The 27530-nt window shown below is 40.5% G+C and overlaps 1 protein-coding gene across 1 annotated transcript; it reads right to left on the bottom strand.

The window, feature by feature from the left end:
- Positions 1 to 6550: 6550 nt before the first annotated feature.
- LMAN1 (lectin, mannose binding 1) lies at positions 6551 to 26879 on the bottom strand (the record flags this gene model as incomplete). Its single annotated transcript, XM_080714786.1, has 13 exons — positions 6551 to 6587; positions 6838 to 6959; positions 8773 to 8926; positions 13118 to 13188; positions 13311 to 13504; positions 14973 to 15105; positions 15550 to 15608; positions 16571 to 16694; positions 19925 to 20024; positions 21766 to 21827; positions 22686 to 22793; positions 22877 to 23031; positions 26642 to 26879. The coding sequence occupies 13 exons, from the start codon at positions 26877 to 26879 to the stop codon at positions 6551 to 6553; spliced, it is 1557 nt and encodes a 518-aa protein (XP_080570912.1).
- Positions 26880 to 27530: the final 651 nt, after the last annotated feature.

Raw genomic sequence — 27530 nt, 5'->3', positions numbered from 1 at the left:
CAATACATTTGTCACTGTCTATTTTAGTTCACAGATGTCACTTCTTGGTGAGGTAGCAACTGCATTCTATTTCTTATCCTCTGTTGTAGAAATTCCATGCAGGTGAGTGGCAAGTTGGTATGGAACCCGATGGTTGTTATTCCCAACAGGATAGGCCGACCTTCATGATCTGGTTATAAATCTCCATGTCAGTTCTGCAAGGAAGGGAAGATGGGCTGGGAACCACAGACTAACTTCCTAACTTATTGTTTACACTATGGGCTGACCAGTCTGCCTTGAGATTGTGCTTGGAGCGCAGGGAGTTGGCAAACTGTAGCTATTACGGATGACTTGAAACTAGCCTGTTTGCATGATGCCTGAAGGAGGTTTTAAGAAGAGGACACAACCCAAGCAGACACATGAGCTTGTCTCACTTGGAAAGCCTTTGTTCTCTGAGGTATGGTGTGTGTGTGTGTGTGCGCACGCGTGCGCGCTGGGGATTGGACACTCAGGGGCATTCTACCCCTGAGCTACATCCCGATTTTTGAATAGGTTCTAAGTTACAGACCTGGCTGAATTGCTGCAATCCTCATCTCAGCCTCCAAAGTGCTGGGATGACAGGCTTGTGCCACCATGCCTGATTTGGTGTAACATGTTTTGAGTGTGGTGTCTTTCACTCGGGGGCATCCTGGTCAAGGCCCATGAACTAACTCACTGTGGCTGTTTTCTGTGGAAATGAACCTGTAGCTAAATGTTAACAACTGCTCTGAGAACTGGCACTGGGACCCATCAATCACTGCTTTAGGACTTTAAGAGTGCACTGAAGATGGAACAGAGTCATTCTCCATTTGGTCACAAACCACCAGTGATGGTTAACTTTTTGTGCCTACTTGACTGGGTCATAGGATGCCCCAATGTCTGGTTAAACACTTCTGGTGTGCCTGTGAGGGTGCTCATGAAGACTAGCATCTGAGTTGGTGGACTGGGTGAAGAAGATGACCCTCCCTAATGTGGGTGGGCACCAACTCATCTGCAGGTCTGAATAGAACAAGACCGAGGAAAGTTGAATTTTCTGACTGATGGAGTTGGCTTTTGAACTTGAATGGAAACTATACCATTGGCTTTCTGGTCTATCAATAGCTTTCCTGGGTCTCCAGATTACAAATGGCAGATCATGGTGCTTCTCCACTATTACAACCACACCCCTCCCTCTCCTTCTCTCCCTCTCATACACACACACACACACACACACACACACACACACACACACACACACACGGACGGTATAGCTCAGAGGTAGAGTGCCCGTGGGTTCCAAGCCCAGTACCATAAAAAAAAAAAAAAAAGAAAAATCCTGGTCAGATAACATCTGTGGTAATTCCCCTAATCCCCCCTTCTTTGGATTTAGGATTCTTCAAATATGAACAGCTATGCATCAGTCCTAGAAAATTCTGTTGTCATACCTTTCAACAGCTCTCCCATGATTTTCCCTGTTCCTTTTAGAACCACCGATGGATATATTTGTGTCTTCACTGATTGCCAACTTAGTGCATTTCTAGCATTTCAATCTCTGTAATTTTTTTAGATTTCTATTCAATCACCTTTTTTAATCATCTGAGTTGAATCTGGTATCCACATTTAAGCCTTCCACCCATATTTAAGTTGTTGCGTGGTTTTTTGAAAGCTCAGTTGTTCTCTTGGTCAGTGTTCCATTCCTTCTTTATGATTTCCAGTCTTCACAACCTCTGCAGTTTTGTAAGTTACCTGCAGGACACATGTCGTCCTGGTCATGTTCTATTGTTCAGATTCTTGGTGGTGCCAGGTTTTCTACTATGTCTACTGCCATTCTTTGGCCTTTTTCTCATCTGATGTATGTAAATTTTTAGAGTTAATTTCAGTTCGGACTGCCTGTTCTGTGGTTGTCTCATGTGTTTTTGTTGTGGAATTATCCCTAGAGCACTTTTGTTTTGCCTCCTGGATTTTACCAGACCAGAACTAATCTAGAGTTTGGGCTTGAAAAATTCCACATCATGCAAATTGTTTGGATATTGTGATAGCATAAGGCATAAATCTAGGGCTTCAGTGTCTTTTTCTTATATCTGAGATATACCCTAGCCCAATTTTATTTTTTATTTTGAAATAGGGTCTTGCTAATTTACTGAGAGTCTTTCTGTGTTGCTGAGGCTGGCCTTGAACCTGTGATGCTCCTGTTTCAGCCTCTCAAGTACTGGGATACAGGTGGCTACCACCATGCCCAGCGGGGGCTTCATCTCCTGCTCAGAACCCCAGAGAGAGAAGATTCTTATGAATTCTCTGAGCTGTTGGAGTAAGAGGTCCAGTTATCCTAGCTTTTATCCAATTATCTCAGCTGAAGCATCTTGGGTTTTCCAGGCCCAAGGCCATGTCTCTAATGTCCCAAATAAATGTAACCTCTAACCACAATACCCAGGGCCTGCATGGTCTAGTTCTTGCTATACCTGTCCTTGGCATGCTCCCTGATGGGGCTTTAAGTCCTGACTTCTTTTAAACCATCTACATACTTAAATCTTTTATTCAGCATCTTTGTTTACAGCAGAAGGACCTGTTAACAGTACACACAGCACACTGTTTGTTTTTTACAGTACTGGGAATGGAACCCAGGGGCATCTGACCTCTGAGCTACACCTCCAGCCCTGTTTTTTATTCTTTAATTTGAAGCAGAGTCTCACTGAGTGGCAAAAGGCCTCACTAAGTAGCTGAAGCTGTCCCTGAATCGTGATCCTCCTGTCTCAGCCTCCCAAGCACTGAGATTACAAGTGCTCGCCATTGCACCCAGCTGCACACTGTGCTTTATATCTCTTTAAGGACTCTTCACAATACTAACAAGCATGTAAGATAAGTACTATGAGGACATTGAAGGTCACCTCCAGGAAGTGGCAGAATCAAGATTCAAACCCAAGCGTCAGATTTGTCTGATCCCAAAGAACTACTATTTGGTTAAATGGTACCTGTTAGAATTTTAAGATTAAATAAAATGCTGCTAATTAGTAATTACTAAGAGTTTCAGCTTGACTATTCTTTTTTTTTTTGGTCAGTGTTTGGTTATTTTAGGTGAAGACATCAAATGTACTGTTTTAACGAATGTATTCTTTTCATTATCAGCAAGGGCAAACATTTATCCATTGTCCTTTATACTTTCTCAATTTATCCTTCCATGAGTTGACTCCATAGGAGGCAGGCCATGCATGGCAGAGTACAGATCACAGATAAAGAAAATACTAACACAAATCAGAACCTACCTAGAAAGTAGATACTTATTACCTGAGTTCAATGAAGAAAAAAACAAATTACTAAAATATTTCTTTATTTGCATAAGGTTGATGTCATTTCTTAAATTCCAGCTAGCATCAAGTAACAATCAGAAGAAAAAAAAATCTTGATAATATGTTATCCAATTGAAATTGACAGTGGATAGAAAACCCTTTTAAACTTTAAGTAGTATCATAAAAGAAATATATTAAACTGGCAACATACAGATCTAAAAAGTTGCAAGAGTTGATTTTACACTAGATCTTATAAATAAAAAAATGCCCAATATAATAATTTGTTCACTATCTCTCTTTGACAAGCACATGGACAAGGAAAGAAACTCACATCTTAATATTCACAACTGCTGTTTATGTTCTTTACAAAGACTGTCTCTCTGTAAAGCGACAGGGCAGGTAATCCCTTATTCAAGTAATTTCTGTTTTCCCCAAGTTATCAAAAGTACAGCTGTCTGAGAGGAAACATCAGCACAATCATGACCAAGGAAGCAAAGAACTTTAGTAGGCAAGCTATGAGATGGAAGTTTTCATGGCTTGACCTGGATCTGCAGGTGATTTTGTAAGTCTAAAAAGCCATGACTAAGTACCAAGAGCTATAGGTCGGTAACAAGATGATTTAGTTTGTAGTTGCAAACAAAGTGATATTTAAGTAAAAAGAACATTAAGTACATCTTGAGTATAAAAGAATCAGTGCATATTTGCTAATTTCACGGATAGCAAAAATATTATAGTATGCTCTCAGCTCAGTTTTAAACCAATACAACAAAACGCCGAATTTTTTTTTAACTTCCCATCTTGGTGGTTCTCAACTATTAGTGTGCTCAGAATCACCCAAGTGCCTGGGGAACACTGACAGCCCAGAGCCCCGCCCCCAATTCCGATGCAGGTGGCTTGGAGCGGGGCCTTGGAGTCTGTATGCTTGACAGGCGCTTCATGACCCTGATGGTCCATGGACTATGGTTTAAGAAACACTGATACACCTTTCATATATAACAAACTATTATTGTTTGGAACTTCATGGTAGAGTTTTAAGCTGAATAAAACATTCACACACTTAGGACAAACAGGTACATTAGGTAAGGGAATCAGCCATTATGTAATTGCATTCCTTTTTAAGAGTGGCATCATTAACACAATGACTTACATTGAAAATTTTAAATAAATTCTTTTACTCCAAGGCACCTGTAAAATACTTGCTGGTGTGAGAGAAGTGAATAAATTCAATTGTACAAAATAGGACGGGAATGGAAGAATTCTGGCAGTGATACATATTTTTTTTCCACAGAGCGAACATTTTGTTTGGAAATGAGCTACTCAGAGTCAGTGATTTTGCAGAAAACAAACCAAACTTCAAATAGTCAGAAAACATCCTGTGTGAACTACCTCACTGAGTGATTATCACACAAACTAAATGAATGAGTTAAAAAAAGAGTCACTTTCATGTTCTTTCATAATGGTTGCCTCTGTTATATTAGGAATGATGGGAACACTTCTGCCTTGAATTGTAGCCTGAAAAATGTATACTGCAGAGATCAGGTATTCAATTACAGTTCAGGCACATGTGACCATGGGCTTTGTAATACTGGATTTGGCAGCCTTTTCTCTCAAAAGGATTTCCCAAGTCTCAAAGACTACAATTTTAACATTCTTCTGAAGGCATCAATGGAGTAAGTGGATTCTATGATGATGTCTCTGAAACATTAATTTCGTAATGTTACATCTATGAAAGGGAAATTGTGCGGGGCATTCTTTGTCGACGTGACTGATGCAGAGCCAGTCATCATCAGAATGCTCAGTGGTCCAGGATTAACACTAACATAAAAAAGCAAAGCAGGACTGTTTGCACAGAGGAGTAGATGGGAATGCTATCACGCAGCTCTTCATGAAGTCTTAATATTGATTTTAATGACAATCTGCAAATGACACGTAAGAGCAAACTTAGGAAGGCTTGGAAGAATTCAGTAATACTACTGTATAAAACAATATTGTCCTCAAGCCTTTGGCAATGGAAGACAATCATTTTAGATAAAAGAAGCAAAAGAGTATTTTTAAGCCAGCAAAAGTGTCTACCTCAGCTCTGAAAACAAAAATTAAATATGCATTTGAAAATATGAATTACAGACGGCTTCCCTAATACCCAGAACTATGTACAAAGACTAAGAAATCTCCTTCCAGCCTAATATTTCATGGTTAATTTACATGTGCTTCACAAAAGTCTTAGTTCTGGTATTACAAGGAAGAAATCAGAAGTATTTATTCTTTATTTTAAAAATTGCCTCCAAAAATCTTAAAACTGCTTCTAAGTCAAGCTTCTCTAATTTAAGAGAATAGTCACAACCCTGGCTCACATGGGGTCATGTAGACCAGAATGTAGTAGTAGGTTTTATGAATTCAAAATATCTTCAGAACATGTAATCTGAACTGAATTATGTAGTTGACAAAGCAGGAGAAATAAACTCCTTAAATTAAAAATATAAATAAAAAATTACTTTTATAACACTGAATTGACATCACTGGAATGAGGACACTCAAGAACGTGGACAGTGACAAACTGAGCCCATGACAGCAGAATGCCCACGAAAGCCATTATCAGAGCAGGGTTTTCACCTAAATAATTTCTTAGGCAAAAAGCAGCTCTCAATTTCTCCCAAATATTCTTTAAAAGTGAAATACAGAATCAATAATCAGAGGTCAAAAACCTTTCCTTTAATATTCTGAAGTCTATCGTCTACATTCTAAAGCTTGCAGAAAAAATGCTCTTTGATTGTGGAAGGAGCTGTGTTAAGATTAAAAGATAAGATCTTAGGTTAGGAAATTCTGCCCTCTAAGATAGACTTGAGTTACAAAGTACATGCGATGGGAGCTTTTAGTAAGACCTCATACTTTGAGAGGTAGGAGGGCGAGTGTGTTTATGTTAAACTAACTAATTTCCAATATTGGCGACTCAGGGGTAATACTCATACTGATTTTCTATTATTCGTTTTGTATTTTCTATTATTTACCTTCTTACTTATTAATATTCTGTTCAGTGGTTGCATTCTACTGACCAGAGATTCACTAAAATTTAAACAGATTTATGTACTATGAACAAATTTACATGTCATTATCTTTGTTTTAAGGTTTATTCTTACGAAAATCAATGTTAAACAATGTTTTGTTTTATACAAAATTTAATAATTTAGACTCTGAAGCAATTTAAATACTGAATTCCCCTCATACAGACATTTTGTACATACATACATGATGCAGACACAGGAAAATGGTGGTCAAAAGAATTTTTTGGCAGCTGCTTCTTGCTGAGTCCTAAAAAACAGAAAAACAAAAGAAGCTCTCTGTACTTACTTTTGGAAAGAAATACAATTTGCTTAAAATTAAAATGTCAATGTCTTTTGAAGTATAAAATACAAGAAGATATGCATCTACTTCCAACACGAACTGAAATAGACTAGAAATAATATTGCTTTGTATCTGAAAGTTATATTATGGGCAGTCACATTATTTCAAATTGAACAGATACAGAAAAGATATTAGGCTAAACTTCATAGAGACTTACCTATACATGATGTAACCAATGAACAACAACGTTTGTACGACTACAAATATAATGAAGTGGACCGTCGATAAACAAGATGGAAACGGGGGTAGTTCTGGGCATTTTGGTTTTTCATTGGATGGCTGTAAGGCAAAGAATTTTCATTATAAATACACAAAGTAGTAGTTTGAAAAAAGACATAAAGGAGAAACTATAAAACTCATAGTTTACTGTACAAATAAGCATTTTCACTAATTCGCCTCCCTCAGTATCTTCTATTCTTTCCTCTTTTACTTTTTTTTTCTTTTGAAATAGTTGGTGTGGGACGCTCCATGCTGTCACTGCAATCACTGACTAGGCGCTCATCTACTTCTGTCTTCACCATGGTGACCTCAGTGTCCCTGCAGATCCATGAGCCTGGGAGCCCCTCAGGCCACAGTTCCCGTGGACACTTGTAGTGCACACCTGCTGTGCTGGCGAAACTGCTAACAGCACACCCATTCCTCTCAAAAGTGTTTCAGTTCAGACAAGGTACATGGCTATATTACCAATGAACTAACCCACTCTAAAAACATAATGGTTTTTCCTCAGTTCTATTCTTCGCCAATCCTAGTGTTCGACATTTTCAATAAAGAGCTAATTAAATATCAGGAACAAAAATTTCATCGAGGTATCCAGATGTAATGGCATCCAATATAGTTGTTCTCAACATGTTTACCTCTATTAGGAGCATACATGTACATGTACATGCTATCACAGCATTGACTTGGCCTTTGCAAAAAAGGGGGCAATAATATTTGGAGCAAAACCCTCAAAACTAAGATAATAATGTTTTGAATAAGAAGTAATGATCAATAACAAAACTATTAACTGTATTTAACTATTAAATGTTAACCATATTTGCAAAAATCGTATAGTTAAGGAATATATATAGACATAGAGATATAATTTAAATAGGCAGTCAGTGTCTAAAAATATAAAGGGAATAGGCCGGGCATGGTGGTGCACGCTTGTAATCCTCGCGCTTGTGAAGCGGAGACAGGAGGATCACGCAGGTTCGAAGCTAGCCGCACGCGCTGGCTTAGGAGACCATTCCCCCCCCATATCTATATCTATATCTATATATCTATATCTATATCTATATAATAGGTCTGGGAGTATAGCCCGGAGGTTGAAGGGCTTCCAGGACCCCAGTACCACACACACACACAAAATAATAATAATAAATAAAAAAATAAAAAAAATAAAGGGAACAAGATTAGAACTTGAAGACCTAAACTTTTCCCCTGTACCACTTACCCTGCACATTCAAAATGAACTAAGGACCTTGGGGAAAGTTAACATTATTTATTAACATATTTTATAAAAATACACCAAGTGTTAAATGCTTTAAAAAAGATAAAAGTTCCGTATAAAATATGAGGGAGTGGTGAATCTTTTGCCTCTGGTAAGTCTGACTAGGAGATATGGACCAACCATGTTCCACACTGTGTCTTGCACAAGATAACTAGCAGAGTGAGAAAAAAAATCCAACCCAACCCACCCAAACACACAAAACCTGACTGATGGCAAATGAAGCTAACAAGATAGCAAGAAAATGTCAGATCAGAACCTTGGGGAACATAGGCCAGAGAAATACACTTTAAAAACTTGTGGGCCAGAGAAGATATTAAAATGGGAATCAGAAAATATTTCCGTTGAATGAAAATATAAATTCTCTATATAATTTCCATCACCAGCTCCTGCCCCTCAAAGATGAACTGTTGTGGGAACTGCTCTTCTACCTTAAATTAGAAAACCAAAACGCACGGGCAATTCAGATGGAATAATTCTACCGTGCACATTCAAAATGAACATTAGCTTTGGTTAAAACGTTAAGATTTCCAATAGAATACGTCGAGTGCAAGTTCCTCCTTTTCTAAAGACCACGACACTGTCACAGGGAAGTGGACGCACCGCGCCCCGCTGCACCAGGTGGTCTATGTCCCTCTTCACCACGTGGAGGTGCTCCTTGATGTCCAGGAAGTGCTGCGTGGTCTCATAGGCTCCTCCCGCAGAGCCAGGGTGCTGGATCCCGCTGACCAGTCTCACAGTCTCACTCATGGAATTCCTGAAATAGAAAAACCCTTTTATGCAGTGAAATCACTATAAAGATGATTTTTTTTCAGTAACAGATTTTAAATACTTGTGCTTTTTTGAGCAATATATCAGATCATAGAAAAAAAAAAGCAAGTATTAAAAATCTGTCTTCAGATTTTGAAAATAATTTACAAAACTACAACTTAACATTACTTAACATTATACCTTTCTCCTTTACTAAAGGTCACCTAAAATCACTGCACAGAGACTACTACTAAATCATCACTGTCAGAACCAAACTGTAAGTGCACACTGAGTAACTCAGTGATGCTGTTAGTAATGAAATTATAAGTAGTACTTCTGGGGTTCGGTGCTGCACAATAAAAGGATTAACTCAGCAGGGCTGGGCGGTAAAGCCTGTGCATTCCCAGGGTTGTCAGGCCTGGCCCCTGACCAGCTTCGCGATGACCGGGGAGCACCTGGAGTGGCCTGCCTAATGACAGTCTCTTGCTTAAACGTTGGGCCTGCAAAGACTTTATACAAACCCCGTGACTGTCTGTTTGGTTTATTGAGTAATGTTGTAACAGGGTCCAATGTGACATCTTTTTTTTTTTTTGTGGTACTAAAGATGGAACCCAGGGACATTCTAACTCCATGCTATACCCTCAGCCCCATTTTTAATACTTTATTTTGGAATAAGGTCTCACTGAGTTGCAAAGGGCCTCACTAAGTAGTAGCTGAGATTGTTCGTGAACCGTGATCCTCCTGTCTCAGCCTACCAAATGCTGGGATTACAAGCCTGCACCACCATGCCAGCTACATATTTTTGAACGATAATTCTGACCTTATGTAAAAAAAGAGCTCTATCAATGAGTGGGCCTTTGGATATGAATCTGTAAGCATATCTATCTTAAATAATGGCAGACGCATAGCAGGTCTACTTATTAATATAGGAATGGATATGAATTTCAATTCACCTAAAATATCGGGTTATTTTACCTAGGTGTATTTTAAAAGTTTTATTAGTGGCAAGCTGTTCATGTTAACATTTATATTACATATTACCTCCATGTCATGTTGTTAACATTTATGATTTACACTATTTGTGAGGTTGATAAAATACATTTGGCAGAATGTACTTCATTGCTGAAGAAGCTGACTGACGGATATGCAGACATTCACTGTAGTACTCCGAGTCTGTGTATATTTGAAAATGGCCATAGTCTTTAAGGATCTCCATAACATTTGTCCAATATCTTTCAACATTTATTTCTAACTACTCCCTTTCATCTGTCTTGGCTGTGGCCATTCCCTGGGAATGTCTGTTGCCTTTAAGCTTCTAAAGTTGCAGTGATAGCCGGGCATGGTGGCGCACGCTTGTAATCCCAGCATTTGGGAGACTGAGACAGGAGGATCACGGTTCAAGGACAGCCTCAGCTACTTAGTGAGGCCCTCTGCAACTCAGTGAGACCCTATTTCAAAATAAAGAATAAAAAATTGGGCAGGGGTTGTAGCTTGGAGGTCAAATGTCTCTGGGTTCCATCCCCAGACCTGCAAAAAAAAAAAAAAAAAAAAAAAAGTTGCAGTGATATTCTTTCTAGTCCTGGTCCCCTCCCCTAAGTGTAAAGCCCAGATCAAATGCTATCTTTCCTCTAGATTCTCCTTTCCTGCAATCATCTCCCCAACACACACACACACACACACACACACACTCACACACACGCACATATACACCTACATACACACACAGACTGCTCTTAGTATCGGCACTTATGAATTAGCACAGGTTCCCTGAGAACAGGGTTTATGTCTGATTTCCTACCAGTACCTTCAACAGTTATGGTTCAATTGGATGAAAAGATAGAAAGCTATCTTACTTATTTCCTTGGAGTAAAATTTCATTTAGAAAGTAAGAAAGAGCTTTACTGGAAGAAAACAAAAAGGGACTCTAATCTCAGAACTAATTAGAAATAATACAACTATGTCAGACCGAATATTAAGTAGAAATTTAGAAAAGTTACATTTGCCTTATTTGAGCAATGAAGATCCCCAACTAGCTAAAAAAACATCAAGTGCTTTCTGAATCGATGCTAAAAATTATCTTTAATGGCATGTGTACTCAAGAAAATTCATGTGAGTATGCTTTTCCATTAAAGCACCAATTCAGTATTACATTTTAATACACCTAAAATACCAAGACTGAAACCTCCCAGATAATATAAATTTCTCACATGTCTGCATTTAAGAATATTGCTTCCCAGAAGCATGAATTTGCTTACAAAGAAATGTCTTTTTAATATACAAAGATTGGGTTTCTTAATTCTTCAATCATCTACCCCCTTGCCTGTAATCCTGCTGACATTTATTTGCTACACATACTAAGCCAGTTTGTAGGGAAATAAACTGGGAGAAAAATATTAATTCCCACTCTGCCGAGCCCAACAGTCTAGCAGGAGGGCCACGTCATCTAAACAACTGAGCTGTACAGAGAAAGATGCCTTTAACTTATCTGGGCACCCAGAGCTGAGGGTTAGGGATGAGGAGGGTCTTGGCGGTGGAATGTGGTGGAAGGGGCATATTTACTTCGGGGACAGGTCAAGTGACAAGAGGCCCAGACAGAACTCCAGGCAAAAGCACCATCTGCGAGACGACGGGAGGAAGAGCAACTGAAAAAACCAAATGGAAGCAGAGGCCAAAGCTCACCAAGAGGGAACAGTATGCTGAACGTCACAAAATGAGAAAGTCTCAAGATGGACAAGCCGGAATAGGCACCTAAAACTACAGAAAGGGGGTTGATCTACATGCTTTCTGGAAATTTTTTACTAAAAAAAATTATGATTTTCTAAGAATATGAAAACTCACAAATAGACAAACCATCTTTTCCATAAAAGGCAACATTTTCCCTTTTCTATTTTCCCTCAAGCTTAATCCCCAAGAAAAAGTTCTAGAAAACGAATTATAAAACTAGGGCCCGTTTTTTATACTTACTTCTTGTATGCATGGCTTGCACTCTCTATTGGTAAGGGGCATTTGCAGTGATCGCTAAGTATCTTAAGGAAGAACCTGGATGGATAGATCATACCACCAGGGGGCTGAATCTTGAATCTTCCTGTGTTCTAGTACTACTCTTGAGGAAAACAAGCTAAGCACAAAGGATTATCCAGAGCATGCTCTCCTTTTCAGAAGAACGAAGATTTAAGAGAATACACATATGCAGAAGAAATACAGGAAGAAAAAGGCAGGAACGAGTTCAGCTGCTTACCAGCGAGGGAAGATGGGAAAGTGCTGACAGGAAGGCGAGGTGGGAAGGAAGTGGCAGGGATGGAAGAGTGAATATTTCAACCAAAGGGTTACGTGTGTGTCCCTCTCTCCAGGCTGTCTCAATAGGTCATTAGATGATGGTATTGTATCAGTGTTCACTTCCTGGTTCTGACAATTATAGCGAGTTATGTAAGACATCAACATTAGGAAAAAATGGGTGAAAAGTAGAAATTTTCTGGAGTACTTTTGCAGCACCTGAAGCTTGAAAGTAGGTAAGAACTCGCCTTGACAGTGTTGTGTGTCAAGGGCTGGACGGTCTGGACAGTGCTCTAAATCATGAGCTCATGGAAATGTGACATTCTGGCTTGTTTTCTCTGCTCCAGGCATCGAGAGATGGGCATTTTCTGCATTAGTGAATCCTTCTCATGAAAACGTATCATTCAGCATTCCAAGGACACATCTCCCCTCCGCCCCTTCTCTGCCCAGTGACTTTACGAGATGGGAATGAAGAAAAGGTCACCACACACATTTCCTTCAAAATAGTTTTATGCCAGCAAAATAAAAGCTCCCAAACCAAGTCAGCTTGTACTACAGTCCTATAATTCTAATGCATATTCCCCCAGTATTTTTCATGAAATGGTTATATGTTACACTCCATATTCTTTTTAGTTTTTTCTATATATAAGCATACACCTAGCTGTCAAGTAACTACAATAAACTGTATCTCAAAACTGCTAAAGCATTTTTTTCCTTTCCAGCTTTAAACAATTTAAAAATGTAGACGTTTGCAACTTTTAAATATATTAAAAGTTCCTGTATTTAATATTCTCCTATTTGTAAAAGGAACCTAGATCATCATTGTAACCCTTGAGGAGAAATCTTACAATGGTGCCATGCACACACATCTTTCTTTAGGATGAAGGTGTCAGAAAACACTGAGACATTTCTTGTAGGTACTTACTTCATTTCATTTACTTGTCTCATAATCTCATGCTGAGTTTTCACAACAGTATCCAGTTCTTGCTGAGAGAGCTGAGGAAGACAAGACAAGCCGGCTCAGCCATCCACTGTGACCGCACGGGCACAGCGGTGCTTCTTTTCCACTCCCCCCAACAGAGGAAAAACTAGGCACGCGGTAGGTTCTGAGCGCTCACCTGCCCGGGCTGGGCCGCCATCCCCGTGCCTCTTTTGGAAATCTCCTCTGTCAGGGAAGAGACGTATCTTCTCTGCTCGTCAAGAATCATATCTAACTGCCGGTTCAGCTGCTTGATTTCCAGATGAATACGATTCTGTCCTTCGAAGATTTGTCTTAGCTCACGATCTCCTATGCTCTCAAATACTTCATCCGCTGAAAAGTGATAAGAAATTAAACTATTACAATTACCTACGCATAGGTGGTTTGTGAAAAACCATTATAAATTGACCAAAGTGCCACAGACACCAAAATTCAGACATTACAAATACGGTAGGTATAATCTCCCAAACAGTCAAAGTGCAGCTAACTAAATTATGACTAAGCTGATACTCCTTTTGCCATCTCTAATGGTTAAATGCTTATGAATTAGGTTTGGATTTTTTCATTAAAATAATTTTCTTTCATCCATACTATGTGATTCTACTCGTATGAATAGGTAGAACTAATCCAGGGTTATAGAAATCAAAACAGTGATGGGTCCCATGGAGAGGGGACTTGATTTAAAAGATGCATGAAAGAACTTTCTGAGATGACAAAAATATCCCGGGCACTGATGTGGGTGACGGTTAAGTGGGTGAGCACATTTATCAAAATTTACTATACTCTTCACTTAATATAATCAGATTCAGATATGCTCTATATCCCATGTCATGATGTTTAAAACAAATTCAAGAAAGGAAGACATTTATGTTTCGTCTTTACCTCCACCAACTCTGCGCCACACTGCTGACCATTACTAGAACTTGCCTACAACAGAGTTCATGTGCTGGCCACAGGCTTTGTTAAGTACAGCCTTGATCATTTATGCTGATGGAGAAACAACTCAGATAACAAAAACCAGCAGATAATCTAGTGACTCTATTTGGCCTTAACACATTCTATTTTTGACATTATAACAAGCAAGTTCTTAATTACATTGGTTTAGACTAGTATTTTAAAATTTTCCAGGGCTCAGCCAGGCATGGTGGCACATACTTGTAATCCCAGTACTTGGGAGGCTGAGACAGGAGGGTCACAGGTTCAAGGCCAGCCTCAGGTACTTAGGACCTCCACAACTCAGACCCTGTTTCAAAATAATAAAAAAATAATGCTGGGGGTGTAGCTCAGAGGCAGAATGCCCCTGGGTTTGATTCTCAGAAACACACACACACACACACACACACACACACACACACACACACACACACATCAGTGTAAGGGTTAAAGAAGCAAATATTACTTCACACTGCTCTCATAAGAGATTTGCTAGTTTTCAAGTGTTACCTCTAAGCTGATAAGGTAACTGTGTGTTAATAAAAGGAAAAATATAAGCCTTAGATGATTTCATTCAGCAAGTACTTAATGGGCCTAACTAGCAGGGCAGGAAAATACAGCAAACAAAACAAACCCTAAGTCCTCGAGAGGGCTCCCACTCTAGGTTTCCCGCCCACCCCCGTGCCATGGTGCTCTCTACTAAGCCACTCGTAAGGACTGAAGATCTGCTCAGAAACTGTTTCTAGAAATTACTTGGAACCTTCCAGTTCAGAGGGCAGGGATGAGACAGGCCACCCACAGACATAAATGTCCAACACATAGTCCTGACCGGTGCCGTCGTGCTGACATCAGCCCCGCTAGCACTTACTGGGCTGCCCCTGGAGTTCAGGGTGGTCCTTCTGGAATTCCTCTTTTTTTTTGTCCAATTCTTGTTGAAAGTGCTCAAATTCTTCCTGATACTTTTCTTTTTCTTTTTCTGAAATTTCTTTATCTGGTGTAGGCTTTTTTGGAATTTCAAAAATAGATCATAAGAAAGGCAAGAGAACCAGTAAGATATCTCAAAGTCTATTTTCTTATGTTCCTTACTCTATCACTAGCTTGAATTTTAGCATAAAACAGTTATTCTTTACTTCAATCATGGCCAATTTGCTCTTGCTACTGATATTAACAAAAATAATAATAATGACCATTACTACCTACTGACCATTTGCTATAAGTGAATTACCTCTTTTAATCTTTATAACATTATAAGGTGACCAAGAGAAACATCTGTTTTACCAATAAAGAAATGGTGCATGACAGAGGTTTAGAAACTTAAACAAGATCACATAAGCAGTAAGAAATAGAAACAAGACGCAGACCTGGGCCTTCCAATGTTTCCAGCCATAAGGCAATACCACTAAAAACCAAGAACGAACCTTTTGAACAATAAACGCATGACTTACCGGCTCTTTTCCAGGCTCAGTCAATTGGAAAGTCAGAAAAGAAAGAACATCATGGTCATCTATAAATTAAAAAAGAAAAGAAGTCTGAAAAAGTTCTATAATAGATTTTTATGGTTGTAAATAGTTATTATTTTAAAAAATAAAGCATTAGATCTACTTTGGTAAGGTCAATAGTTTTCTGCCAAATTCATCTGAAAGATTGACATTAGGAACAACCTAAATTTACTTCCTTAAACCACTTTATGCTTTTCATATTTGTTCCTTTCATCTGGAAGACACTAGAAACTTTACTTAATTTCAAGTTCTAAGCTGAATGCAGGGCATCAGCAGATTGAACCTTTGAACACTGAACTAAAATACCAGTCCTAGGGGTTCACATCCAAAGAGCAAGAATAGCCGGGCGTGGTGACGCACGCTTGTAATCCCAGCACTTGGGAGGCTGAGGCAGGAGAATCACAGAGGTTCGAAGCCAGCCTCAGCTACTTAGTGAGGCTCTCAGCAACTTAGTGAGACCCTGTTTCCAAATAAATTATCAAATTGGGCTAGGGGTGTAGCAGGGAGGTAGAAAGCCCCTGGGTTCCACTGCCCAGTATCCCCCCCACACACAATCCAGCAATCTTTATGCTGTCTGCTGCTCTTACGGAGATCTGGAGATGTAGATGGGTTAAAGAGAAAATTTTAATACTGAAATCTAGACGGTATCTCACTACACTGCTGAGGCTGTTCTCAAACCTGCGAGGCTCCTGTTTCAGCCTCTCAAGTACTGGCATTACAGGTGTGTGCCAGCACACTCAGCTTGTAGTTGACAAACTTTCCTGTAGCCCCAGCCAACTATATAACTACAAACCAATTTAAGAGAAGAATTAGTGGTCCCAACAGAGCAAAAGACTGGCACAGCAGACAAGGAAAGGTTCTAAATGATCTTAAAAGGTTCAATACAAACAAGTCTCCTTATCTGCAAAATATACTATTACCAATAAAATGCAATTTATGAGCTTTCAAAAGTAAAAGAGAGATTTACCTGCGAGACCACCTGTTGCAGCAGATATTCCAAAATACCCTTGTGGGGGGATAATCATGTTTTCCACTTTAGCACAAAATTCATAATCATTTTTATTTGGTGTAAAGCCATTATTGATCATTACCTATGAAGACATGTGATAGGTATAGTGTTTACAAAAGATATTATAAAACGAGTATCAGTTTAGTCAATTTTATAACTGATAATATTCAAACTTGCTTCCTTTCATCATCATAAAGGGTGATTTTAAATAACCTCCCTTACTTGTTATCATTATACAAAAAGATATTTCGCTTAGTGTTTTTTGCCTACTACATGTCAAAGGCTTAAAAAGCAAGAAAAAAAGAAGAAAACTTCCCATTAAAATCATTCTTAACTGAAATACAGTTTATATTCTTCTGAATACACTTAGAGAACCATGTTTATACTCTTTGAATGGGTTTATACAGAAAGTAGACCACACTTGTTCTGAAACTCCAGTGACTGAGCTAAAACCAACAGGTTAAACTGACAATTCTAACTATAGCTGGGTAAAAATTAAGTAGACTGACTGCTAAGCAGAGTGAGCTCCTCTTTATAATGGGGCAACTGGGCCCTCATAGATTAGCAAAAACAGCAAAAGTTCACACTGATACAAAAGGCAGAAGGTGAAAACACTACAAGGACACCTAAGGGTTCTACTTTGCAGAATGGCCCTACTTTGCATTAATGACCCCGAATTTCTTAACAGAATCTTGAGAATCTAAGAAAGCACAGATACCCCCCAGGTGCCCAAGTACTCCCCTCACTACCTTAGCCAGGCCACGGTTACCTTTTGATTACCTCTAGCAACCCAATCACTGTCCCAGCCTCAGTCTAAGCCAATGCAATTAAGAACCTGTTTGATATGCCAAAAATATAACATGTTAAAGCCACAATGAGGGACTTTATATATCATTTGCTGGTTTCCATTATCTGGTGCCAAGTAAGTATGAAGACTGTCAGACTTAATAAAGGTTTATTTGCCTTTTCTTTATAAAGGATGCTTTAAAAAGGAATCTTAAGCTGGGTGTGGTGGCACATGCTTGTAATCCCAGTATTTGGGAGGCTGAGACCAGAGGATCGCAGTTCGTGGATAGCCTCAGCTACTTAGCGAGGCCCTCCACAACGTAGTGAGAACCTATTTCAAAATAAAGAATAAAAAACAGGGCAGGGGGTTTAGCTCAGAGGTCGAATGCCCCAGGGTTCCATCCCCAGACCCGAGGGGGGGAAAAAAAAGGAATCTCAAACGTGCTAATATACATGGTAATACCCAATCTCATCTGACTCAGGGATCTTTTGGGGGACACATTTGCAGGCTGTTGGGCTCTTCACTGTGTGGGATCATGCAGGCAGCCTCTCTGTGACCTGTGACCTCAAGTGCGTACTGTCCTCACCAAGGCTGGTGCCTGGGCTTTGCCACATAAAGTCAGCATGATTTACGGATGACTATGAAACCGTACAGGATGAATAATAACTACTGTGAAACTAAAGGCCAAGTCAGTCATAATGTGCTGAGCACGTCCTCTACCATGAGATATCTAAATGAGCTTGGAATTAAAGACTGAGGGCTGGGATGTGGCTCAGTGGTACAGCGCTTGCTTAGCACCTGTGAGGCCCCGGGTTGGATTTACAGCAGTAAAGAATTAATTAATTAATTTTTTTTAGTCTACCGAAGAACAACCTTTTTCAGAGTTTCATACTAGAAGTATAATGCTAGTCTATGATTTAGGGTATAATGCTAGCCCATGATTTAGGGGAAAGAAAAATTTACAAAAGGTAATTTTTACTTTTAAGTATTGTACTAGGTATTGATGACATCTTTAAAAAGCAACATTCACAATGCATTAGTAATCTTAGTTATTGCAACTGCCAACTGAATATAGCCACCAATAGCTACCCTAAATTCCATTTATCTACAATGAAGTTCATTGTTATCCCTCTCATTTCCCGTTCCTTCCCAAACAAATAAACAAACAAATGAGGTACTAATTGCTAGTGAATGGCACCAACTAGTTGTCTAATTGGATGGAGATTCAGGAACTACCTCTGACTGCGCAACCGCATCCATTCCCAACCTCAGCACACCGGCACTGAGCCCTCGGTCTCTACCGCTCCTCATCTCTCCTGTGCCTTTCCCTGCCACCTCCACTGTTCAGACCACAACGTGGGGTCTTGCAGTAAAGATGAAGCTCGGTTCAAGCACGGCTCTGTTTGTTATTTACTTACTTACTTACTTACTTACTTATTTATTTATCTATCTATTTTTTGCAGTACTGGGGATGGAACCCAGGGGCATTCTATGTCTGAGCTACACCCCCAGCCCTATTTTTTATCCTTTATTTTTGAAACAGGGTCTCATTGAGTTGCAGTGGGCCTCACTAAGTAGCTGAGGTTGTCTGTGAATCGCGATCCTCCTTGTCTTAGCCTCCCGAATTGCTGGGATTACAAGTGTGCGCCACCACGCCCACTTCTGTTAGTACGACGCTTTTCAAGTTACAATTTTCCATGTTTAATTTTCCCACATTCCAAACAGATGCTTAGTGAATAGGGCTGTTTGAAACACTGCACATAAAAGTACAAAGCACGAAGCAAGGAACTTTAAGAGTCAAGGAGTCTAAATCATCTCACCTTTTCCTCCTTTCATAAATAACATTATTAGGACCCTGAGACCTAAACTGTCTTTCAAAATTGCAAATGTGATCACTTCATTTCTTGCTTAAAACTCTGAACTTTCTTCCAACTTCCTTACAGGATAAATTAGAGGAAGCCCAGTGCAAGGCTGCTGTGGCCAGGCTTCCAGACTTACTTTCCTACTGGTCTACCTGCAAGCCACGCCAAGCTACCTGCCTCTCTCAAAAGCCTCAACTTGACCCAATGCAAGCTTTCTGTGCCTAGAAACACGCACATATGTTCTCTTTCTCCCTCTCTCCCACCCCAAAACTTCCTGGTCCTACCTGAATGTGCAGCTCCACTAAGGCACTGTTCCTGAACTTTCCCACCCCACCCTGCAGTTACAGAATCCACCCCATGGCTGCTTCACAGCGGCTGCACTGCAGCCTTTGTCTCACAGCAGAAGGACTATGGGCTCTTTGGGGGAAAATGGCCTTCACCTTACTCATATTTCCTGAAGACTGGGACGTGTACATAACACTGGCACAGAGCAGGGTGCTCCAACACCTCCTCAACAGATGGGACCTAGAGGCAAGATATTTCAGCAGATGCCATGCACACTGGGCATGGCTAAGACGTAGAGCATGTAAACAAGGTCCACCTTTGAGCACCTTTAAACTTCAATGGGGAACACGAACAGAAGAGCCAGCAGGCAGTACTCACCGTCAGCGTCTTCTGGTAGTATGTGATCTTTGCCTGCACCGGGTAGGGCTTATTGCGAAAGTCCCGCTGGCAGCTTGCTAGGGCCTGACTGGCCCCATCGCTGGAGAGAAAGGACCCAGAGGCGGCTCAGAAAGCCTTTCAGTACTTAAACTGGCAAGACTGAAACAATATCAGATCATAACAGAGTTCCAGGACACTTCAGGTTATCTATTCAGAACCAAAGGTGGCACCTGAGTTTTTCTTGTTAGAACTCTGAGGGGCACTGGAAGCCCAACATTAGCATGTGCTGGTGGCGAGGGCAGGATCCACCTCCCTACATGAGGCCAAGGCAGAGGTCCTCCACCTTGGGCTGCATCTGAATCCCTCATGGAGCTGCGAGAAACGTGCACCTGTAAACTCCTGCCAACCAACTGAAGCAGAGTATCAAGAAGGAGCCCGGCACGTCTACTTTACGTAGCTCTACTTGGAGTGGCGATGAACTACCAGATCGCAAATCATCAAGGCAGCAAAGAGTAAACTCGAGCAAAGATAATTTTTCTTACAGTTCCTGGAATAGCTACAAGGTAATTCCTCCACAACAAATATGTGAAAGTAAAAAATGTACATACCTAATTCATGTATGTTGTAAATATAATGAACACACAGAAGCTTTGTAACCCACTGGGAGTCTTTAAATAAAGCATTATTAAGGCTGAATAAGGCAGTGTAGGTTGGATACTGACTGGTTTGGTCAAGGCTCAACTTAATTTTTGAAAGAACCAACAAAAATAAAAAATGATGAATAGTGGCATCATTGATATCTAGATCGAATATTCTATAAATCTTCAAAAGTAATATATAGTTTTGGGTTAAATAAAACTTTATTTTGGTTTTGGTCCTGAGGATTTAACCAGGGGCATTCTCTCTGAGCTACATTACCATGACCTTTTATTATTTTGTAACAGGGTTTTGCTAGGTGGCTGAGGGTTTTTCTAGCTACACTGTTGACACTGTCCTTGAACCTGTGATACTCCTGTCTCAGAATCCCAAATACTGAGATTACAGGTGTGTGCCACCATGCCCAGCTTATCTCCAGCCTTTTTTAATTTTTTACTTTGAAACAGAGTCTCACTAAGTTGCTGAGGCTGACCTCAAATCTGCAATCTTCCTGACTCGGTCTCCCAAGTACTAGGATAATAGGCATGCACCATTGTGCTTGGCTAAAACACATTTTTTTATTTTTTATTTTTGGTGGTACCGGAGTTCCTGAAAACCCTTCTACCTCTGGGCTACACTCCCAGACCTATTTTTATTCTTTTTTATTTGGAAACAGGGTCTCTTAAGCCAGTGTGGCTGGCTTCAAACCTGCGTGATCCTCCTGTCTCTGCCTCCCAAGCGTGGGGATTACAAGTGTGAGCCACCACGCCCAGCTAAAAACACATTTTATGTTTGAAATATGATGCAGTTTCCAGAAAGAATTTTAATTTATTTGGTCCCACCATCCCAGATGTGGAATACTGGAACACTTATAAAAAGTTATAATTTATAACACAGAATTATATAGTAAAAATATGAGAATGTTATAATGACTATAATGTAATATTAATGTAATAATATATCTAAGCTCTAGATTATGATTTTAAACCTATTTTAATGAACCTTTGTCAATTTGCTGAAATAGTCATAGAACTGAGAACCTGGGTTAAGATACAGCTAAGAACTTTTCACTAAGTCACAAAATGACATTACAAAGAAAAACAATTTCATTTTATTTGGGAAGTGTTCAGATTTGAAACAGTATCTTTCATGAGATTCCCAAAGAGAAGCACAAATGGGAAATACTGTGAAAGTCAAACACTTACTTTTGATGGTCATAATTGATCTGTCCATTGTTGCCTACAACTACTATAGCAGGATTATTTTTCTGAAAAGAAAGAGAATGTATTTGTTTTAATGTCCTTAATAAAAAATATATACACCATTCTTTTTGTGTGTGTGTGGTACTGAGGATTGAGCTCAGGTGCATTCCACCTCCGAGCTACACCCTCAGCCTGATTTTATTTTTTATTTTGAAACGGTCTCGCTAAGTCGCAGAGGGTCTCACGAGGTTGCTGAGCTGGCGTGAACCTGCAATCCTCCTGTCTCAGCTTCCCAAGTACTGGGATTACAAGCGTGCGCCACTATGTCCGGCTACATCATTCCTGATATGCTATAAAGCCTCCTATCTCTAAAATCCTAGGACTCAACACTTTAAAATACCATGGCCTTGGCATTCAAGAAGCTATTAAAGTTCTTTAAACGGCTAATAATAACCTCTGCAAATCAGTAGAGAACTGCCAGCTAACAGGAAGATCATCGATCTTAAGACTATCAAGCCACCAGACATGAATATGTGAGCTCACGGCAGTCATGCACTTGGATACCATCATGGCAGCGAGCTGTTAGAGACTTCTTAACACTGGCGGCTTCACTGCCTACATTAATGTCTCAGGGCTCCAGCTTACCTATCATAATTACTAAGCACACACAGGGCAGGACAGTGGGGTCGAGTTTTGCAAAGCTCTGAATTAGTCTCCATTCTGATCTCAGGTTAGTGTTGTGCCTGCAGAGCTCTTGGTTGCTGAATTCTCTGCTACAGAGAGACTAATTACCATACTTAAAATATCACACGAAGAGTTCTCTATCATTAAACTCATGAAAATGTCAATTAAACGGCATTTCTTACAGCCTAGGTTTGCTAGCAGATATATTAAAGTAGTAATAGTTCTGACAATCAATATACCTTTCCATCATTGTCAAAAGAATCAAAAAATATTCCAACACCATTCCACAAATCGGATGATCCGAACACAGGGCCCTCCAAGCCTTGATTTTCTGTATACCAAATTGCCTGAAAATACATAAGAAGGAACAGTTAGAGGCCAGTGGTATGTTTGTTTACATTCATTTTCTAAGTAAAAGAAGTGATCATACTAGGCCATCAGCTCCAATTCGACCTCTTCCGGTCACTCGAAACGTCACCTCCAGTTCCCAGTTCTCAAAGGCAGCTTTTGTCTTCGTCCACACTGACCCTCTTTGGCTTTTTAAAGATGGTGCTATTCGAATCTGATCTGAACTTGGAATAGCATCTACAGCAGAAATCAGGGAAGAAAGGCTTTAAGTTATAATTAGGCAAAATTCAATGCCGCATCACCAAACAGCTACATTTACCTAGAAAAATCAAGTTTTAACTTGGTAACCTATATGATGACTTTATTAGGAAATGATTTCACACTGACAGTTTGAACTTTAAAATTTTAAGGCTAACACCTCTCATAGCTTTTGAACAGTGAAACATCTCTGCTAAAAGAAATAAACCTATAGCCACACACTAAAAATTCCTGTTATTCTCCTGTCTCCTCTTGTCTTCCAGGGGCAAGGGGCAGAAGATGATTTAAAAGGCAAATTGTCGTATTTGATTTTCATAATATCCTTTTCAAATATCTCAGTAATTTACACATTATTAAAACCCTGCTAATATATATCTTACTGGTTTAAAAATGTTAGAAAGTTCAAATACTTTAAAAAGAACATACCACTAGGAATCAAGAGACTTGTTCCTAGTCTCAGTTCAGCTGGGACTTTAACAAGTAATTCTCTTATTCTCTTGGGTTCACCATGTGTCACCTGTAAAATGAAGGGGCTGGGCTTGATCACTTCCATAAATACCCCAAAAGTTGTATGCAAAGTATTCAGCATATATATGGTTTTCTACAGAAAGGGCCAACTGAATTTCAATTCAATAGGCAGTTTTTAAGCTTTGGAAGATTCTCAGAGAAAATAATGATCCCCCAAGTAATGGTTTGCATCTCTAGGCTTGGTTCAAGTCCCGGCTCTGCCACTAACTAGGTATTTGTTCTTAGGCAAGTTTCTCCATTTTTTTTTCTTTTTTTTGAGACTTTGCGATAGATAACATTTAAGTAAGGTTATTCTGTTTCTCTAAAAACTTCACAGGTATATAAGTGCTTATAAAAGTCCAAGTACAGGTATACATTGGAGATATTGTTGGTTTGGTTCCAAACCACTCAAACAAAGCAAGTTACACAAACTTTTGGTTTCTCAGAGCATGTAAAAGTTATATCTGCACTCTACTGTGGTCTGTTAAACATACAAGAGCATTATGCCTAACAAAACACTATGCATACATTTAAATTAATTAATTATTTATTTATGAGCTGGTTGTTCATTGAAAAAGCTATTAATTATCTCAACTGTTGAAAAAACAGTGCCAATACATTTGCTGGACACAGGGCTGCCATAAATCTTCATTTCACTAAAAAAAAAAAAAAAAAAAAGTATCTGTAAAGTACATTAAAACAAGTATGCCTGTAAATGTTTCAATCCTCCTATGTAAGATAATTATTATTAAAGCACCTGTTGGGCCTAAAACTTGAACGATTCTAGCATATTCTTTTAGATATTAACCTGTCTCTATGCTGGGAAATAAAACAACTGTTTTATTGTAACATCAACCTTTCAGGTAGGAAAAATGAAGCTGAGGTGCTATAGCACGACCATTCAATGCCTGTCAGCATCATTTTCAAACACTCAAAGGTTGGGAGGGTGGCATTACAGAAGGAGTGCTGGACAGAGGATCAGAAGACCTAGATTTGAGTTCAACTGTCCTGACACCAGCTATGTGAACCTTTTCAAGAACCTTAACTTTTCTGAATCTCGGCTTTTCCATCTATAAAGCAGATTAGCACCTGGCTTATTTAGTAAGATCTAACTAGAGATTGAAGGTGAAAGAGCTCTGAGAGCTATAAAGATTACAAGTTGCTCATTTTTTTGCCCGTATGGACGTAAAGATGTATCTTGACTGTACAAATGGACATTAGAGATAAGAAAAAGAAATGCTATATATTTATCCTAATTGGGGGCTGAATGTAAAGAGCTATGCTTTAGCTAGGTCCTGCATTTCTTCACATTTTAAACAATGGATCATAGGCTCAAAAAAAAGGGGGGGGGCGGAAAACAATGGTATTAGGAGAACTATGAGACTATAAAACAAGGGCATCCATAGCAGCGACCCCCCCAGAGTCAGTACATCATGAACGATAGCTAACATGCAAATCTCCTTATTTCAATTTTGTAGCCACACAACTTAAATGCACTCAAGTGCATTATTCTGACACTGCAGCAGACTAGATTAGCTGGTTGTGGCTCTGTAAAGAAAGATGAGGCAACTCATTTCAGTGGTTGACTAACACCGCTAATGTGCTAATGTGTGAGTGCATGGGACGGAGGGAGGGAGGGAAGGAGAGGAGAGAGAAAGAGAGAGAGACAGGGGGAGAGGCAGAGGCACAGGCAGGCAAGGAAGCGAACAAAGTGAAAAACTGAACAAATCCATCAGCACTACTGAAAAATTCATCACCACTCCAAAAAACAGAAAGATCCAAAAACTTGTGTTACTATCTGCCTCATCTTTGTGTATTTAGAACAATGTTATCTTGATAACAAGCACCCAGCATTGTGATTCTTGCCCAGTGGGCTCATAATAAATGACTGCTAAGTAACAACATAATTGCACTTGGCTTCAGACCCTTGATGACTTGGTCATTAAATGGAAATGAAATTTATACCTCATAATTACACATTAATTTGAGGGTAATGGCTCTTCCTAAAAACGTGTTTCCTACTTAGTAATTAATGTCTAGAAAAGAAACAGTTTTGTTTCAGGCACTAGATAACCTAAAATGATGTATACAAGCCTTACATAAATGACTGCCTAATCACACGTTGGACATGGGATTTAAATTGCCAAGTCATAGAAAGGCATTTGCCAGTTGCTTCAAAGAGTGTGTGGCGGCCACAGAACAGAGATTGTGTCGTGCCAAGTGCTGTGGCCGATTCCTTAGTCAGCAGAGACACATCAGCACTAGAAGGTTCAGCTCTATGTTTTCTTTCACAAACACACATGCTCTAACAGGGCTCTCTTACTGATAAGAGTGCCACAGAGTGAACAAAACCTGAAGCAGAAATTATTTCTCTTTTCCCAAAAATATTTCCATAGAAAAGGAAGATGTGCTATTCTCAGTCTTAGGTTCAGACTCAATCAGTTAAAAAAAGATCCCTTCTACTTAATAAGTGTGACTGTAAAGTTACATAATGTAAAGATCAAAGACCACGTCAAGTCACAGACAGAGATAACTCTGAGGTTATAGACAGGTCCAACAGCTTCAGAATGTCTTCTGACACACAGACTTAGAAATTACTGTAAGACTCGTCTCTGTCATCTCTGCAGCAGCCAGGGGGCCTCGGGTACAAATCTGAGCATTGCTAGCAGCAAAGAAAAGCAGCCTGGAGAAGGGACGCTGCTGGAACAGGTCTCGGGTTGGGCCAGGGGGTGGGGAAAACGTCCCCGGGAGACGTGGCGTCGGGGTGAAACGTGACACCTGGAAGCCGGCTGGGGTGCAGGGAAGTGTAGGAAGTAACAAAACACCCTTAGATCAAACGGAAAGTACCCACGAGATCAAAGCAGGGAAGGCGGGCGGTGGGTGAGAGCGCACAGGTCAGGCGGGCAGACCCTGGAGCAGGCAGGGGAACTTGCGGGCTGCCCAGAAGGTCCCCACCACGGCGCATATGGCGCGCAGCTGCTGGGACGGGACACTCAGCACACCGGGGAACCCAGACACAGGAGAAAGGAGGCAGCGGAGGGCGGAGAGGGGACCCCGGCCCCCGCCCCCGGCCCGGGCTTACTCCCCGCGTGGGCCCAGAAGGGCACGGTCCCATCGCTCTGCACCAGGTGCGGTCCCTTGAAGCTGTATTTGTACTCGAAACGGCGATGTGGCTGCGCGGCCTGGGTGTTCGTGCCGCCGGAGGCCGCAGGGTCTGCTCCCGTGTCGCTGCCCACGACGAAGCGGCTGAGTGACAGCAGCAGAGCGCAGAGAAGCGGCCGAGCCCTGGCCTGGGGACCCCTTCCCCTGGATCCCGCCATCTTGGATTGTGGGACGCGGAGGCCGGCGGGAGAGGGAGGGGCGCGGGAGCTGCGATGGCCAACAGGGCGCTCGCTGATTGGTGGAGCCCGCGGGGCCGAGGGCCAATGGTGAGCCCCGCCCCGGGCCTCCGCTACTCCGGCCACCGAGCATTTGTGGGCGTGTCCGAGGGGCGGGGCTTGCGTCTGCCGTGGGGGCGGGGGGGGTCCGCTAGCTCAGCGCTGGGGAGAGGCTTAGGACTTTCCCAGCCTTAGTTACCCCGAGTATGGGTGAGGCAGGCCTATGCCTACATGCAGGACTTGAGGACTGGGCCCGTAATAAGCGTATATTTGAAGAAACCAGTAGTAGAAAGGAAATACCAAATAGTGGTTTGTTTTCCATTTTGTGAACTTTTCAGAAAAGAGGCATCTTCATGAATACCTAATGGACCCAGCTTACCTAGAGTACTTCAAAAGAGCCTATAGGATCTTCTCGTTGTTGCAGTGGGAGAATTTTTATGAATTTGACAGTCAACTTTTACTTCTCAAAATTTAATTCCAAGGGCTTTTCAAACTTCCTAAAACCAAGACAACAGTGCATTCAAACGAAACAGCTTTGTTCAGTTTGAGTGAGAGGGATTATGTTCTGTGGAAGGAGTCCCTAGAACCTGGATG

The sequence above is a fragment of the Muscardinus avellanarius genome, assembly GCF_963383645.1.
Source record: "Muscardinus avellanarius genome assembly, chromosome: 17".
Lineage (NCBI taxonomy): Eukaryota > Metazoa > Chordata > Mammalia > Rodentia > Gliridae > Muscardinus > Muscardinus avellanarius.
This window is presented reverse-complemented; position numbering and strand designations above follow the sequence as displayed.